Source organism: Pieris rapae, chromosome 13 (assembly GCF_905147795.1).
Source record: "Pieris rapae chromosome 13, ilPieRapa1.1, whole genome shotgun sequence".
Lineage (NCBI taxonomy): Eukaryota > Metazoa > Arthropoda > Insecta > Lepidoptera > Pieridae > Pieris > Pieris rapae.
In genome coordinates this window covers 8,660,190-8,678,997 of record NC_059521.1, presented here as the reverse complement: position 1 = coordinate 8,678,997, position 18,808 = coordinate 8,660,190, and the positions used below count along the sequence as shown (strand labels likewise).

The window sequence follows — 18,808 nt, the reverse complement described above, 5'->3', positions numbered from 1 at the left end:
TCTATTTTAGTCTCAAATAAAAGTGGAGTGTTTCCGACGGATCAATAAACAGTGACTCAGTCGGGCTCGAACCGCGGATGTCACATTAACATTACAAATTAACCACTTTGCATAGCCGTTATCATTTTGCTATTTGTGGACATGATTTTAGGTTTATTTTTACCATAATTTATAAAAATTTTGTTAAAATTAAATTTATGATATCCATAACCGTGGATTTGTTAACTTGATTATTATAACATATTTCAATTATATCAAGTGAAGCATGGCGTTACATATACCTCGCCGTCCATCGTTCCACAACTGAGCGTTTTTTTGGCAGTTTTTTATCACAGTGTGGCCAGCTGCCCACAGAAATATTTCCGAACCAATTCGAGTTAGAGTCCTTCAAGAAAAGAGCGTACATTGGTACGTTGGAGCGTTGAGGACCTTTTAGTACAATTCCCAATAGGACATTTCTCTGGCATTGAGTATGCCACTTGCTTGCTTGCCGTTTGCCTCGTTCTATAAAAAATAGTGTTTAGGTTAGTTTCTTGCCAGTTCTTCTCGCCCGCTTTATGCCCGTTATTTGAGAACTGGCAGTAAATCTTAAGTGTTCGTAAGTGTACTCTTATGATTAATTAAGTTTAGATTTCAATGAATATTTATATATATTTCATCTGTAACACAATCTATAAATAAATTTTAAAAAATTGACATACCCATCTGATTATTGTCAGCGCTCGTGTTGCCTTGCCCGCCAGTAGACGCCAGGCGCCGGCCATTCCTCGTATTAACGGAAACCATGGAAATGCCTTTGCGCATATGCAATGCATGCATTTGCATAAAATGATTCGCTTATATTCAGCTTAATTTTATGACGTCAATGTCTAGGGTATTCAAGTTAAGTTATTGAACCACATTTATATTGGTAATATTTCAAGAAGTTAATTGTTTGAGAATATTATCAAAATGTATTTATCCATTTAACTATATACTTAATTATTATATATACATTTCGTTTTGTATTTGATCACATATATTTATTTATACTATCACGCCTATTCCCGAAGGGGTTACGCAGAGACCACGGTTCTCCAGTTGCTACAGTCCCTACTTTCTCGCTTCAACCACTTCCATGATATTTACCAGGCATGATCGTCGGGTATGGGGTTTAATTTATCCCTGCTCTAGTGCCTCCTGGATCACATATATGATACATAAAAGCGGTATTGGCGTAGAATCTTCAGAGCTCCCATCTCTGTGGTCATAGTTCAGATCCTGGCTGTGCACCAACGGATTTGCTATGTACGCATGTAACACTTCCTTGTATGGAGAAAGAAAAAATCGTAAGTCAAAAATCCAAAAATGGACGGCATGTGTTATACAGAGTTTATGTCCTTATGATATTACAATAAATAAATGAAAATATTTAAACAGAGAAACTAAGAATTAATAAAAATAAAATACATATAAATAAACAAATTATTGCAAAAATTATACAACAACATTGTCGCGTGCGCAACACAATTTTACTCCCCGCTTATCAATAGAGCTTCTAGTGATAACAGAATTTTGTTTAACGCAAGGTGTTTGAGATAAACGTCTTTAAGATATGATACAGGTGAAATCACCCCTGTTTGTTTTAAGATAACATTATTGATTTGAGATTAAAAAAGCTTCAAAATTTAATGCTCTTAAAATTTCAAATATAATCGTCCTCTGCAACTGGTTAATGCTTCAGTACAATATAAAGCCTTTGGTCTCTGACTACTAAGTATGTCTTCCTAAGAATGTTAAAACCAAGACGTTTTTGACACACGTGAGTCACTTTTTGTAATATTGTATAAACATTACAAATAAAATAAGAGTCTTTAGTTATTTTATTTAGATAAAGATATCCTTAAGTGTAGATAAGTTAAAAATAGGAACTATATAATGGATTAAACTTGACTATCGCTGAACATAAAACAGAACACTTCTCAAACTCAAAAATATCTTCATTCATATAGGTAAACATGTTCACTTATGAACGTCAAAAAAAACAAATTAAATTAATCTACTTCAACAATACTAACATTGAAACAAAACTAACATTTTGCGTCCATTGTTACGGGTTGACTGAAAAACCGCCAATACATTTTTTCAATAAAACCATGTTTATGAGATATTTAAAAAACGCGGAACATGTAGACTAAAAAAACTAACAAAAACAAATTCGTTTTAATAGTTAATTTCACGGTTAAATTCGTACTTATCAATATTAGAGTAACGGCCAGTTCCCAAAACGCTTTGACAAATATACAATTTGTAACGATATTCGCACTGGTTTACGAAGAGACGTGGGAAATCTGGGTCTATTTTAGTGTCTAGACATTCTAGGTCTTAGCGGATCTTACAAAGTTTCTGATCTTTTTAATCTTTTATCTTCACTAATGGAGACCGAACTCATACTTTTCAGAGTTCAAAAATTGGTAATGGCTTTAGATTTCATATTTCTGTTACATTCCTGGGCCACTCAAAATATCATAATATTTTTTCCAAAGACTTAGGGTCTTCAAAAAACAGTAAAAACTAAATCTAAATTCATTTAACATTTCTTCTTTTTTCTGATGAACTATTTCGTGTATATATTTTGGTGAAATCATATAAAACTAATTTATGTCACCATAGCCCGCGGACAGCAATAAACGGACTTTTTCCTAGTGCAGTTAAGCACGCGGCGCACGCGCATCTGTTTAAGTGAAACTGTCAGTATTGTTTCGTGGGAAGGCATTGATATAAATGAAAAATGACAATTGATTTCTAACATTGCTTTTTTCTTAGTTTTCTCTCGACGTCACGATTGAGATTTTGTTTAAATCTTGATTGATATTTATGCGCTCTTAACCTTTTAGTTATTATATAGTATTGGTCTAGTATATTTGTAGTGTCTCTGGTCTAGTGGCTTCAGCGTGCGTCTTATAAAACTGAGGTATATTTAAATCACGTCTGTGAACCATAACTTTTCAAGAAACATCGTAAGGACACTGGCATGTTCCAGACCAACAAATACAAAGAATAAAAAAATAGAGATTATTATTAGTGATTATTAGAGAACAAAATCCACGGCGTGTCACGCTAATCACCTACTTAACAATTATTACATTATAATCAAGAAATAGAATCTAAAACCAAGCCAAAGATTCCAGCATGTACATATGCTATGCATATTTGTACTTTAAGACTATAAAACTGTTTTATGGACCATTTTTCTCAAAGCCTTCATTCTCGTGACACTCCCTTTGATTTAGGTAATCGGCAAATTTTGTTTGATATATCGGTTCAATTCATAATAAATTTCGTACTAAAGTTTTACGAAACACATTTTATAAAACGCCACGATCACAAAGTCCAACACAAGTCCAGCTGTAAAGGAATCTCGGATATATCATACTTGACCACATATGCCATTGATATCTGCAGGGTGATTGAATTATCACGCTCTGTCGACTGAACGTAATTACGCCCTGATGTATCAGCTATTGAGATGTATCGATAATTTTACGGCTATTACATAAGAATATGGAAGGCTCCTTATACGCTCTATATACTGTATTTTATTCGTCAATAAGTTTTTAAAGCGTTTGTGATTGACATTTCAAATTGCCTTGTCAAATGTCAGAGTTTTGTCTTTGAAATCAATGGCGTGTAGTAAAACACGAAACCACATTGAAATAATATTTTAAACTTAATATAAACATTTAATTTAAAATAATTAATATTTCAATAGTTGTTTTTTGTCTTTGTTTTACGTGAAAACTACTTAATTTAATAAAACTAAAACGTTTGTTAACTAAATGTTATAATCTTTTGAATGACAGTTGACATTTTAAAACAAACTATTGTTTTTATAAGCTGTTTCAAATGATTTTCAGCAATCGTAATCGAGGCTATAATGAAGTATTGTATATTAAAAATTACTCGCTCAAAGGCTAAAAGTTTTATCAAATTAAGATTGAAATCTCGTATGAAGAGCCTTAGCTAATATATTACGGTCACTTTTAGCCCTAACCATGATGGATGCGAGTCGGCGCCACAAAGGGCCATTGTCAATGCCTCTCCCAATTATCCTCTACGGTTCTGGTACAAAAAATTAAACGTGTCGAACTAACAAAATACAATACACATATCCCAAAGTGGGCACGTAAACAAACAATGCAACAAATAAAATTATTTTCAAAAGTGACATTTCCCCATTGAGTTTTCGTAAGTGTTCGTTACTAAGAAGAATAAGAAATTAAATTCAATTAAATTTTAATTTTAGATTTTGATTTTTAATTGAATCGATGATGAAGGGCAATAATTAAAAATAACTTATTTCGTCGCCGACTGAGCCATAGAGGTGAATAGAGAAAAAAAAAAGTTGAGTCGTTTGAAGTTTGCATGATATCACAACACAAAGACTTTTATAAATTTCATTTTTAAGCCAAATTTTATTTTACGGGTATTTTGCCCAGATCCATTTGTGTTAACCAGTAAAGCCAAGGCAGAAAATGAAAACATTACAAATATAAATAATGTAACATCAGATGAATATAAACAAAAATTTTAATATTTGCAGAGATATCTTTATTACAATCGCCATTAATGCAAATCGTTAATTTCATTTTAATAAACAAGCGATAAAATATTCGCCATATCACATTCAGAAGCATTTTAATTATACAATCAATTTAAATGTGTCCAAATAATCCTAATATAACTTAATAGCACTACCTTAATTAATTTATGCGATAAAGAACCCTTTTCAAAAAACATTTGAATTTCACAAGTTTATTTTGGACATTGTTTAAACTGGCTTTAATCATATTAACAACTTTATTGTTACATAAATAAGCGTATTTATTATATATGTTTTAGAATTTCAGTACATAGACTTTTGTAAATAAAGGTAAAGGCCTTTATTTTTGTATTATTCTGTTCTAATAAAACAGTTTAAAAATAAAATTGAGCGGTTCTTGGTTAGAATAAAAAAGTTATATATTATCTGTGATGTATTCATTACAATGTCAATAAACAAAACAAAATAGCTGTCGATGAAACTTATTGTCATGTTACATATATCTTGTCTATATGAAATTTGAAATCGTATTATTTTAATTCTACCTCAGAATTAGCAAGTTTGAGTTGGTTACACCTTGGATATTGCCAAGCCGTCGTCCACAAGCCTTCTGATGAAGCTCACAGCAATAAGCTCTCACAAAACACTGCCCGCAATGACAGCAACTATAGATGTTTACTGGGCGATGGGAGACGTCAAGAACGTGTCGGCAAACACAGCAGTCTCTATAAATATATTAATTTATTACATGTGATTTAAATGCATACAATTTACCAATCCCTTACAAGCATTGTTTGAAATTCCACGAGCACCTAACTTAACAGTTGACGGTCTGTAATTTCATTTTAATAAGAATTTTATTATATATGATTTAAAAGATGTATGAGCCCAACTCTGTTGCAAATTGTCCTATTGAATAGAGACCTATTTGAATTCATAATATTTTTGTTTTAATATTATTCAACGTTCATCCCAATTAATGTGTTTATATTATGTTATACCCTTTTGAAAATATGTGATGGGTGCAATTTTGTAAGATACTAATGTACTTTGTATGTTTGTATTTGCATAATGGACACAATATTACCGCCAGTGCATAAAAATATAAGTAGATATGTTAAAGATATTTTGGCTTTTAGAAATGATTTGTACTTACTTCGCTTTTCCCAAATCATGTTCCTGAATATGATAACTGAGTTCAGATGCCTTTGTAAATTTCGCCCCACAGATGTTACATTTGAAATTTTTGTCTGTGCTTGGCAATTGTGGAAGATAAAATCTTGATAGATAATAATAATAATCAATGTGTGGCATAAAAGACAAAAATCGTTTCATAGCCTGTGTTGATATTCTTAGTAATGTTAAAATATTCAAAGGGTCTGTGTTTACAGCTATCGTAATCCTCTCGGTTGTACAGGGTTCAGGTATGATAATCTCTTCTATTTTATCACTCGCTAATATTTGTGCTTTAGAGAGGGACTTGGTAACTTCTGTAGATGTTTCTTTCGTTGGAACTTCAAATGTAATCTGGACCGCACACGTTTTGTTTGATGAAGCATTATCCCCTAATTCTCTTGAAAATATTTCATTGATTTTTTTTAGATCGGAATTTTCTTTTCTAGGTGTCTCAAAAATTATACTACATTTACCCGTGGGTAGAATACTTTCAGAATTACTATAATATTTGCTTGCACTGTTACAATTTTGATTTATATTGCTGCCAACTACAACACTTCTTAAATGATTAAAATGGTTATTTATCTCGTGTGTTGACACTGTCTTTATGTTTTTGTTCACTTTAAATTCACCAATAAGTCTATTAATAGAATTTATTAACAACTCTAGTTTATTTTCTATTTCTTTCAATGTCAAGTTTTTTATGCAATTTTCTGGTTGATAATCTAATTGTTGTGTTAGTTCTTCCATATTTGTTACATTATTCAATAAATTCTCCCGTTCTTCTGATCTCGCTTCGACTGAAGGATTATCTCTTGGTGGCACGTTACGCAATATTAAGACATTGCGTTCTGTTTGGACAGTCATATGTCTCAGTTTACTCTGTTTTGAGTGTAAGAGAACTGATTCATTTAAGGCCTTGTCTTCTTCTACGTGTATATTATATTTACTTTTATATCGATTGCGAATTTTTTCTTTTAATTTATTTTCTTTTTCAAGCTGAGATAAACGTTCATTTTCTCTATGCAACATAGTGAGACGTCCCACAGACGACGTTGGATAACAAAACGGATATCTCAAAAACAAGCGACTGCTCTCTTGGTTATACTGACTTTTTTCTTGATGAAATGAATTTTTATGATTTATAAAATCTTCAATTTCATCCGAGTTACCATAAATATCGTCCAGCAAGCATTTACATTGTTTTGATGATTGCATACATGAATGCTCTTGGCCATAGCGCCCATCATTAAATTGTGAACTCCGAACATTACCAAATGTTTCTTCATTCACAGGAACTTCATCAAACATTTTAGAATCATTATGTTTACTTTTAAGAACATTTATAAAATTATTCCAAACTTCGTTTTGCTTTTCTCTCTGATGGCTCGTAATTAACTCTTGTATCAAATGGGTAAGCTTTGCATTTCGTTCTAAGGTCTTAAATATAAAGTCTCGGTTGTACAAATTAAAAACGGGTCGGCAGTATGTAGCTTTGTCCACATATTCTTTCTGACATCCATTACCCGTAGTTGAATTCTTTGAACTATTTGAGGATACCTTCAAATCAACTTCTTTTCTTATCTCTTCTTTACAATAGTTTGCTATAAAATCATATAAATGATCATCAAATATTCTATTGTTAGATAAAGTAGTGAAACTGTGATCATTCTCTTCTGATATCGTAGTTGGTTTCTTTGGAGTCAAAATATGGTTAGAACTGTTAAGAAAATTACTTTTATTGATTTCTCTATTACTGCGATCTATATAACTATATTTCCTTATAATATTTTCAACAGAATCTTCATAAGTTTGTGGACTAGATAGTTGTGGAGTTGACTCAAATTCGCTTTGTAACATTGTGATGAAATTGAATAGAGAATTTGGAGTACAAACATTTAAAAAAATAAAATTACGAAGATTTTGAAAGTATCACTCAAATATTTGCTAAAAAATGTCAACATCAGAAATAAACCATTTGTCACCTCAATGATTCCATAAAAACTCTGTGAAATGTTTGTGTACCTACTATGTGTTAACCTCCTTCAAACCAATGTGAACCAACGATATCCTTAAAATATCATCAGAGAATTTCCAGAATTTGTTTTGACAGGTTGAAATAAAGTGAACAGCATATTGCATTTAAAATACAGCATCGTATGTGATCTCGTAATAAATTATCGATTTTAGGGTTCATAACAAAAATGCAAATAAAGACGTTTAGCCTCTAATGCACCCGCTAACAAAACAATAAAAAAGTTAAGGACCTCAAAATCGCAGAGGTGTGTGTGGTCACATCAATAAACAATCGAAATATGGTATTGAGTTCTAAAATATAATAAATTTGTAAAAAAAACTTGGTTTAAATTTTCCCTATATTGTACTTCAATTTATATGTAGTTTGTAAACCCATTAAAAAATACGTAATTGTATAAAATGAATAAATAAATTATAATGTTTAGTTACATTAGGCAATTCTTTTTTTTTATATAAAAGGGGCCAACGGAAAGGAGACTCACCTGATGCTAAGTAATACCACCGGCTTTTAAAATTGGTACTCTCTTTTTTTGAACCCTAACTGGCATTGGTTTGGAAATAGTATTGTATTGGAAGTAGTTTAGTGGGCAGCTGGTTCCATATAGGTGGTGCGCGGCAATTACTGCCGTTAAAACGCTGAATTGTGGAACGACGAACTTAGGGTAGAATGTCGTGTTCTGCCTTGACGTCCCATGATGAAAGATCCTGAGAGTATGAGATTCCAAATAACTTTCGGACACATTATTTCGCGTGGCAACGCATCCAAGATGCTGTTGGCCAATCATAGCCAAAATGCACCAAACGTTTGGTATTTCTTTGTTCATTATCACCCATCGAGTATTTGTCAAAAAAAAAGTCTAATTACCTATAAATTTATATTCCATATAAACAAAGGATTACCCAAATTTATTCGCAATTTATTTTTATAAAATGGTGTATGTAGGTGCCAAAAATAATATAATTTAACGCGTACGTGTCCACACAGCAGTGAATTGTTTAATAGTTTTATCTTTTAATTCATTTTATTATTTTTGGTGTTTGGATACAATTGTCTATAATCTGCATTGTATAGTGAAATCAAGTCTCAAGTGGTGTTAAATCTTTATTTTGTAAAAATACAAAAATACTCTCTACAGCTGGAACACTAGGTTCCAATTAGTTTTCCTGTTCAAAATGCTTTTGATTGTAATATTGTATTTATTTAATTGGTTTAAGAAGACTTTCCCGTTAAAAAAATTGTTCATAAAGAAAAAACCTTTTAACATTTATTACCACTAAATAATGACTTAAAATAATAATAACAAACTTTATAGTAAATTATCAGCAAACTATCCACATTCACCTTTTTCTTTTAAACACAGCCTTTACATAAAATAAACACTTTGCATAATATTAGGGACGCATCATTATACAACCTATTTAGATAATACATCGTCACAACACGCTTTTTGTTAGTTTTTTATTTAATTTTCAATGTTATGTTTGCATTTTTATTAGTTCCGACGGGCGCGGCGCGTTCGCAGGTTGTTATATTATGATAATCACCCGATAGAATATTCATTGAAAAAACTACCCTTATGTCATCTAATGTTATTGGTGTCACAGCTCCACTTGACGTCTACAATCGCATTGTTATTAGCTGTCATTCAACTGTTGTCGTAAGTGTTGTCGCTCGTAGAGTTCAGGAATGTCACCCTAATAATTTAATGTTGATAATATACGTAATAAATAACGTTGAATCACAAACAAATTAATTCATAGTAAACAGTTACTCGCTCGTATTTCACATTCTAGGTTAAACATAGGACTTCCAACCGATTTCCTCTCGACAACATTTGAATAGTGATTCGATTACGAACAAAAACAACTTTGCTGAACGGAATAAAAGGCGCCCTTGAAAGGGTCACCTTATAATGTAAATGCCCCAAAACCTTACCTTGTAATACCCTACAAACTTGAGATGTCTATAAATTATTATTACTAGGTTCAAAGATTCAGTTTCGTGTGTACATTGATTCCTTTATATGATAAACACTCGCCACAAATCGGGCGCGCAATTCTATGGAAACAGGGAGATTGAAGTGATCGACTCTATCAAAGGCCTTTGATAAGTCAACAATTTGTTTCAGCAGACACTAAAGCAAGGTGAAGGTCGGTTCTGCGTGAAAGGCGTTGCTATGGAGAACTCTCCTATTTAGTATAATTTCCAATCATACTCGTATTCATTTTAAAAAATTGGATTGCTTCTCTGAATGTAGATTAGAGTAAATTGTATTAACGTTTCTGCGTACTCCGTATTGACTTAGTATTTTGTCGTTTTGTTTTTCCTGTTGTTATTTCTACATATTCATAAAATTGTTAATATCAGGTATAAAAAACGTAAAAAGTAGTATTCTATAATCTCAATATCTTGCTTATTTGATAGAAATCATCTAAGCACGCCACGCTTCCACGTCATTTGAATCACATTATTGTCATCAAAGATTAGTTTGAGAACTAGTCCCATATAAATTAAAAGGTAATTCGGTTGAATGAAAGAGAAATACAAGAATGTCTTTGTGAAGGCGCGACGTACGGACAGAACGAGATTGTTGCATTGTATTTACATAATAGTTTGTCTACATTATACGATTGTACCCGGAGATTTTTTATTTGATCTTATTATTCATAGGTTACCATTATTATATTGGATTTAGATTTTTTTATTATGGCAGGAATGTAGTGTCTAAAGCAGTGTTTCCAAAACTTTGCAGCATGGTCCATCTTAGCCTTACTAAGAATCTTATGCCTACTCAAAATAAAAATAAAACATATTTTTCCTTTTTAGAAATAAGTAACTAGGAATTTAAAAAATAAATTTAAAAGGAATAGAAAAACTTAAATTCTTATTTCAAATAATTTTGGTAAATTATCGAATAGCCTAAACAATCAAATCGCCCCCCTGTGGGGCGTGGGCACCATGTTGGGAAACACTGGTCTAGAGGCTAAAAAAATTAAATTTAAAATTAAAACTTCTAAGCTATATTATTACAAAAATCTCTTTAGGGATAACACTTAACAATGTAATTGATATGGTAATATGTCTTACTAGGATAACATCTATATTTTATTTATTTATTAAATTTACCACATAATATATAATTTAATCTACAGTATATGTAGCTTTCTTTTCTAAAATAAAACAAATCTAAGTCTCTGGTAAGATTTAGTTATCAAAAATGTACTTAAAAATTCCAATGTTACAGAATCAATGCTGCGTCATCATTCAAAATCTCTGACAAATATTTCTATTATTCGTCTATAATTCCGCGTTTCCAAGAAGCTAGGAACACCTCGGCGGCGTTAAATTTTTTTTAGACTTGTGTGAGGAATGCGATGTTGTGAGGATTAGCCGGCGACTCAAAGTGAATACGATCGTTTTGTTGACCCGTGAATACCCATTGTTGGTACCCTTATATCGACTTGTACGAAATGTTTGCGCTGTGAACAATCTTTAAATATTTCTAGAGATCGAACGCAGTTCAATATAAACACTGTTTGTTTAGGTCTCGTAACGTTTATTGGAGAAATAATACCCAAGTGAAAAACTGTATTAAATTCAGAATATTTTTTATTTCCATAATTATAATTTCATTATAAGTATTCGCTTATTAATAGAAAAGATTTCCAATGACACGGAAGAACACGAAAAGAACAGATTTCAACAAAAAATAAATAGCAAATTATTTTAATACCTGTATTCTAACTATCCTTTTCTATGGCTGCGAAACTTGGGCACTCTCTAACTAGCACACGAACATGCTAGCATACTGCCATGGAAAGAAGCGAATGTTGAGATTAAGAAAATTAGACAATCATAGAAGACAGACGTAAGAAGTGGAACAGGTGTGACGAACGTTCTCACTGAGATACACCAAATGAAATGACCATCTCGGATTGGCCATATGCTACAGCGCCCTGATGAAAAATGGAGCAAGATATTGACTGAATACGGAACCTACAGATGGAAAACCAAGAAGATGCAGACAACGCAAGAGATAGGACAAACTTAAATTAACAGTTGGCTTCAACTGGAGAAGAGACGCAAAGGATATAGAATAGTTGAAAGGGATAGAGGAGGCCTATCCTATCCGCCTCCGTAGGTACTACACAGGTAGAAGAGGTGAAAATATACTAAATATCGCAGAACACAGAGTTTCGGAATATAAAAGTTGTATTATTATCATTATTAGTAATGTATTATAATCATTTTAATACTTTTATTTATTTATTTATTTATTTATTTACACTTCGTTGCTAAAGAAATACAAACAACACAATATATATAAATTACAAGGGATGCAACGGGCGGCCTTATTGCTAACAAGCGATCTCTTCCAGGCAACCCTAGTAAGAAAAGAAATAAATAAAAAATGATGGGTGCAAGAAGTGCAGAAGTTATATAAAAAACAAAATAAATTTATATTAATATAAAGAACCTTAATCTATTTATAACTATATATATTATAAAAACTAACTAAAACTAAAAAGCTAATCTTACAAATAGAGAATTACAAAACGAACAGGAGATACAAGAATTACACAGGTCACGATTGATCAGGATATGATAAGGTTAGGAAATATTTATATAGATTTTTTATTGTTAGATGAAAGCGTACAATTTTATATATCAATATACATGATTATTTTATCAAGTATTTTACCATTAGTTATTGTTAGCTTTAAACCCTAGCAAAAGCTAGTCTAGATAATAGGTGATGTAAGCCGTTTCATCATCGCTTGACCAAACAGAGAATTAAGGAAACAATGGAAAACCCATAAGCTTATCACAAAGTAAATACAAAACTATCATGATAAGAAACTTAGGAATTTTCATCGATTTTCCCACGATTTGAATAGCAAACATTTAAAATTTTTACAAGTATTTGAAGATTAGACATTAAAGTGTTTTAAGTAATATGATGTCGTTCTGTTACTGTCAAGTCTAGCAATCTAGTCTAGGAATGCTAGTAATAAAATAAAATAAAATATTTTTTTGATTATATTCTGGCGATTAAAAATAAATAAATCAGTAGCGGTACAACCTTTTTATGTTTGGGTGTCAGATTTCTCAAACTGTTTCATGATTTTTTGTCAAATATGCCTCGAGTCAAGTAGGAGGCTCACAAACGCCGTCGACTTTTTGGGTCTAAGGTGCACATGCGCACATAGAAATAAAATCCATAGGTGCCTAGCCGGGGATCGAACCTACGACCGCCGGCATGACAGTACGTGACAGACCAACAGCTAGTAAGTCTGGCGAATAGTGGAAACATATTAACACCTAATAACAGACGTGCAGTATAGCTTGTAAGACGTTGTTTCGAGTTAAATTTCTCAGTAGTTGAAGGAATGTAAGTAATTCAAAGTAAAGAATAGTCTCTTGTCGCGGAGAGAATCGATTTGGAGTGATTCCAACACGACCCGAATTTGTGTGAATGGTATTTGTGTCGGGCAACACTTTATTGTTGAGTTTTCGGAGTTTTATTGCTCTGGAAATTGAATAAACACGTCAATGTAAACTCTTCTTAAATTACCAAGAACAAAGAATATTGTTTGAGACATTAGGTACATATATTTAGCGACGCATCGGCCGTATTTAAATTAAAAGCTAAGGGCACTCGCAAGCCCTCTGGCATTGGGAGTGTCCATGGGCGGCGGTATCACTTAACATCAGGTGAGCCTCCTGCCCGTTTGCCCCCTGTTCTATAAAAAAAATTATTAAACGATAAATGGACAATCACATATGATGAACAAAAAACAAAACTATATTTGATTCGTTTTAAGTATACAGAAATATAGTACTATTATAATAAAGTGTAACATCGCCACATTCCTCCAACCATATTATATTCTTCTCCAAAGGACGTTTTGGAAGGGGCAAGAAACTCCACACTTACTCTTTTGAAAGAGTTTTTCAATATTTTGTATACATGATTTAATATTTATATGTGAAGACGATGTACGGCCAGAATAAAACTATACTTGAAAAGGCACAAAGTTTTACGTCCAAATAAGGCAATGCAGCGGATAGGTCAATTATTGAATTGTTACAATACATGTTCCTCACGTATTTACAAATATTGAAACCGTAGAATATACATGAAAGAGTAATAATAAAAAAAACAACAATAAAACAGTGTTTGAGTTAAAAATAAAATAATAAGTTTGTAGTATTATAAAATAAAATAAAAAATAATAATAATCTGTACGATTACATCAGTAATCAAGTTGTGGCAGCCACTGTGAGAGAGAAAAAAAAAGAAGTGCGACATTACGTAAGGGGCTTCTAAACGGGCAATTAATTAAGACAATTATTAAGACAAAACCACAGAACATATAAAGGAGCCTCCTGCCCGTTTGCCCCCTGTTCTATAAAAAAAACTATGTTAGCGTCTATAGAATACTTTGTCGTCCAGTTAAAGATATGACCGTATATGCTTATGACAAGTTGATACGGGAATCATAAAAGCCGGTCTATGAATGAGTGAGTGTTAGCGATGCGGCGCACGCGCTGAATATGTTCAGGATCACACATACTTCCTCGTCTGCGCGCGCAGACACCCGTGACTCACTGTTCCGCCGTGGATATGCCATCGCAGGAAAGCGGATTAGGACGATCTAGACAGAAATAATTTCCATAAAAGTTACCTAAACAATATTGCTTTGAAAAACTATGTAAAATGCTTAAAAATTTATATCCCTTGATCGGTCATTAATAAATAAATAATTAATTAATTAATTAATTTTTCACAATTATACTTACCAGTAAGTTATATAAATACTTACAGGTACTACTTTAGCAAGGGTCTTTGAAAAGCCAAATTGCCTAACCTGATTTAACAAAATCTGATCTAAAAATGTAATAATAATTGCTATGTAATTCCTGAAGCGCGATTGCAAGTGGTATTCAAACAAATTTTTCATTCCTCAGAAAAACTAAAGATTATTTTATACCAGAGAGAATATACTAGAAGATTGCCCATCAAATGACGATTGATCAATTAAAAAAAATAAAATACAGACAATTTAAAGGCTAATTCAGAAAAGTTCTCTAATATATACGTCTTATTATTTAATTAGTATCACTTAAGTTGTATAGTAACTAATTATCGCGTACTCCAATCCTTTATGGCAAAGGCTAAAGTTTGCTCATTGCAGAACAATATGGCCATAGATTGCAATCAGGACTCTTCTCGGGGATGTGTCCTGCTTTTTATTTAATATAGAATGTCTGTTGTGATTAACGTTAAAAACTTCTAAAATTAAGTGTTTTCTAAACGGAAAGATAACAGACGCTCAACTATGGAATTTAATTTTGGATTTGAATTTATTAATAGTATTAGATTATATACGGCGTGGTGGGAGATGGAAGAAAACATGGCTTGGCAACGTTAGGAAGTGGATAGGTATTGCGACTACGGAAGAGTAGGTTCATCTGATGGCAGATGGGAACGGATGGCCAAGCTCTAGTAATGGAGATGCACTGAAAGAATAATAAAATTTTGTTAAAGTGCTAAGAAAATAAATATCTGCCCATCTTACTTTAGAAGCAACTTACATTTAGAAACTTTATTTACTTTACAGAATAATACTGAAGTAGGTAGGTAGAGCAGCAGTATTGTCATGAGTGCGACAAATGCGACTTGATTTAATACATAATGCAATATGTACAAATTTTTACTGTAAATATAAAAAATACAAATTAAAATCACTTCATTTGACGCAAACCAATTACATTCAATACTTACATTCTAAAGGTTTTAAACATACAATCAGTGGCGTAGCCTGCCTTGTCGGGGCCCCGTATAAAAATTTTTTTGGAGGCCCTTATATGGAGGTAAAGATTTTTCACAAAAGAAAAAAAATATTGTGAGAAGTAATATTTATTTATCACATAATTTACCCATTTTACAAATAAAAATCGAATTTTAAATAATCACTCTCCTTGCCTTTTTATCGGCAAACTGATTTATTAAATAATTTATGGCTGATGATGATTTTAGTTTTTCTAAAGTTTCTGCCTCTATGGACAATAGTGAGATGTCTGACAGCCGTTCTTGTCCCATCGTAGTTCTTAAGTAATTTTTTATTAGTTTTAATTTTGAAAAAACGTGCTGAGATTACCTCGGGAAAACTGGATGCAAGACTATTGAATTTTACTAGCAATAATTCAATGAGTTCTTTAATGGAACAAATTTTTTTAATTTCAGAATTTAAGCATGTTTTTAGAGCCTTTAATTGGTCACAAAGATTAAGTGAGATGTTTTTACTGTATTTAGCAGACAGTTTTCCAGAAGCGTTTAATATCTCTTCGCTTGGAGAAGATAGGAGTTTCTCCGGTTGTAATATTTCGAATATACTACTCAGGTTGCAAAGGCTCTGAAATCTTTCTTTAGTTTGAGAAATTAATATATCTAAACAGCAATAGTATACATTGACTTTGAAATAGGATTCCGGGTCGGAAATTCTCTCATCTTGTGATAACTCATCAAAAATCGCTTCGTTATCTTTTTTAAAAAGTTTTTATTCTTTTTCCTTACACACTTTGGGGGCCCCCGTGGCCCGGGGGCCCCGTATAATTGATACGGCAAATACGGCAGTAGCTACGCCCCTGCATACAATACACAATCAATCGTACAAATCACAAACACATTGTAATTTATATTCCATTATATAAACTGAAACACATTTTTTATTAAACCAATTAACTTTGCCTAATGTGCCAAACTAATAATGCTCACGATTGCCGAATCGCTTCGCAGGTGGTCCGGTCGTTAGCAAGCGACAATATTTGCGCAAAATTCTTTATGCAACCTCTGTAGCCTGTCATTATTTCACCGAAATCTTTTATCGACGCCGCCTATCCATCGCCACGTTCTATAAGACTGTTTAGGCTTTCATACAAGGACTACTGTACTTCATTTATAGTCTAGTTTCGTATGGCAAGTCGGAGCTTTGACAAGGACAAATTTGATAGCTAAAATTATTTTTTTATTTATTTGTGGTCGTGGTGATTTTCGTCCACTATAAATAATCATTACTGTGTGTGGTGATTCTTCCTTATGATACCATGATTAGACGGGATTTGACAGCCTCCCACTAGTTGGCCTGATGACCTGGTGAGGGGGAAGACGGATGCAAAGTGCGGGGAACCGGGGAACGAACATGATAAATATTAGCTTCATATTTAAGAACTAGTAGATCTGACAGACATTGTCATGTAGACATATCGTCTTAAATAGAACAAAAAATCTTATTATAAATCGCCTTGACATCATCAAAACCGGACGATCCGTTTATCAGTTTATCAGGAATGTAATTACAAACACACAAACACATAGATCATTAGCTTCAGATATAAGCATTGCTTACTAATACATACTTTATACTAATGCTATATTCACATAATATTTTAAAGACATATATTTAACAAGTATACTTTGCTTTAATTATAATAGGTACTACATATTATTCTAGACCCATCTTAGTTTCAAATTATGTATCTGCATTTTAATGTCAATATCATTTAGTCGTTTGTGTATCATCCGCCTAAAATAATTTCAGAAATAGGCTATTTGAGAATTTGTTTCGGATCGCTTATAATTTGTAGCCGGTGTAACAGTTTGCCTGATTGCCCATGGGCGGGTCAGCTACTATCAATGTTTGATTTGTTGTTTTTGTGATAAGTGTTGGTGATTAGTTTTTTGTAATTTTTATGATTTGTCGAGGTGTGGTCCGATGATATTGTGTTTTGTTTAGTTAACCTTGACAATTGACTTAACACTCTTTATATCTGTGTCTATAAACTGCTCTACTTTAAGCCTCTACAATTTAGTTATGGAATAAATTACCTAATTCATAAAATTTTACTCCACCGTTTTAACAAAAATACTAATCCTGGTACATTTGCCAAAAATGTGCCTTAAATAATTTATAATAGCATGATTTAAACTTCCCACCGAAACCCCCTCCCCCTTCCCATCTTAAAACCTAACCTCAAAACGAACAACAGTAAAACTGTCCATATACAATATTTTTTTAAAGTCGAAAAGTCATAACCGTACATGACTAAGACTTTCACTAGACGCGATGACCGGATCAGCTGAGCGGAAGCCGGAGGTGACGTCACGGGATGTTACCGTAGGCTCCACGGAGGCTCTGCGTCTGTCCGGTCGGTGATCAAGTCTACAATCGTGGAATTATAAGTAAATATGACGCAAGTCGATGTTTAAGACAACGGTCGCATCTTAATTAATATTTAATTATCCACGTTGACTGGCCTCTCAACACAATGTGGCAGTAAAAAATAATAAGTCATGTCTATTCGTTTCATAGACTTAAAATATTTTAATTGTAGTCTTTAATAAGTGCCTAACTATTATTTATATTTTTTTATAAACTGGCAACATTGGCCATTGTTTGTCACAGTATACAACTGTTTCAGTACCTAAGAATTGGAGGATTTTGACAGGTGGTCAGGGAAGCTAGATTTGTCTATGGCATACAAGAATTAATAATAATAATCCATCTACAATACTATAGTTTCTTTGATTTTCTTTACATACATCAGTAGGTCTGACACATGTTATATTTTTTTAGAATTGAGATGTAGGAGCAAGTTTATTGTATTGGTGCACAGACGTGATTCGACCCGGCAAGCACTGCTCAATAGAAGAATAGCTCGTAGGGCATCTCTTCCTCTAATGATGTAAACAAAAACACGAAATGTCAGTTTTATAACCAATAAATTTCTCATAAGAAGGTTCAAACCATGGCATACCCCTGCTGGTGAACCAACCCAAAACGACGGGCTTGTTAAGTACAGAAGGCTGATTTATTTGCCTATAAGAAAACAAATATCCTCTGACAGGACAGGTGACGCCACGGACTGTTCAAAATTTTTGTATGTTCCAAAATCCAATCTAGCGGGAAATGAAACACAGACAAAACAATTCTGTTACCATGGTAACC

At 32.7% G+C, this 18,808-nt stretch overlaps 2 protein-coding genes across 5 annotated transcripts in view; one reads left to right on the top strand and one right to left on the bottom strand.

The window, feature by feature from the left end:
• LOC110995515 (protein prickle) overlaps positions 1-18,808 on the top strand; it is a 254,268-nt gene that overhangs the window by 221,068 nt on the left and 14,392 nt on the right. The gene's annotated exons all lie outside the window — the stretch shown is intronic.
• LOC123689623 lies at positions 5,077-7,628 on the bottom strand. Its single transcript, XM_045630653.1, has 2 exons — positions 5,739-7,628; positions 5,077-5,307 (listed from the first exon to the last, which is right to left on the bottom strand). The coding sequence occupies exons 1-2, from the start codon at positions 7,616-7,618 to the stop codon at positions 5,124-5,126; spliced, it is 2,064 nt and encodes a 687-aa protein (XP_045486609.1). The 5' UTR covers positions 7,619-7,628; the 3' UTR covers positions 5,077-5,123.

Excerpts from the sequence above, each read along its gene's own strand:
- LOC123689623 (XM_045630653.1), bottom strand. The coding sequence starts at position 7,618 with ATGTTACAAAGCGAATTTGAGTCAACTCCACAACTATCTAGTCCACAA. Across the intron at positions 5,308-5,738 it reads CATGATTTGGGAAAAGCGAA|AGACTGCTGTGTTTGCCGAC; the intron begins GTAAGTACAAAT and ends ATATATTTATAG.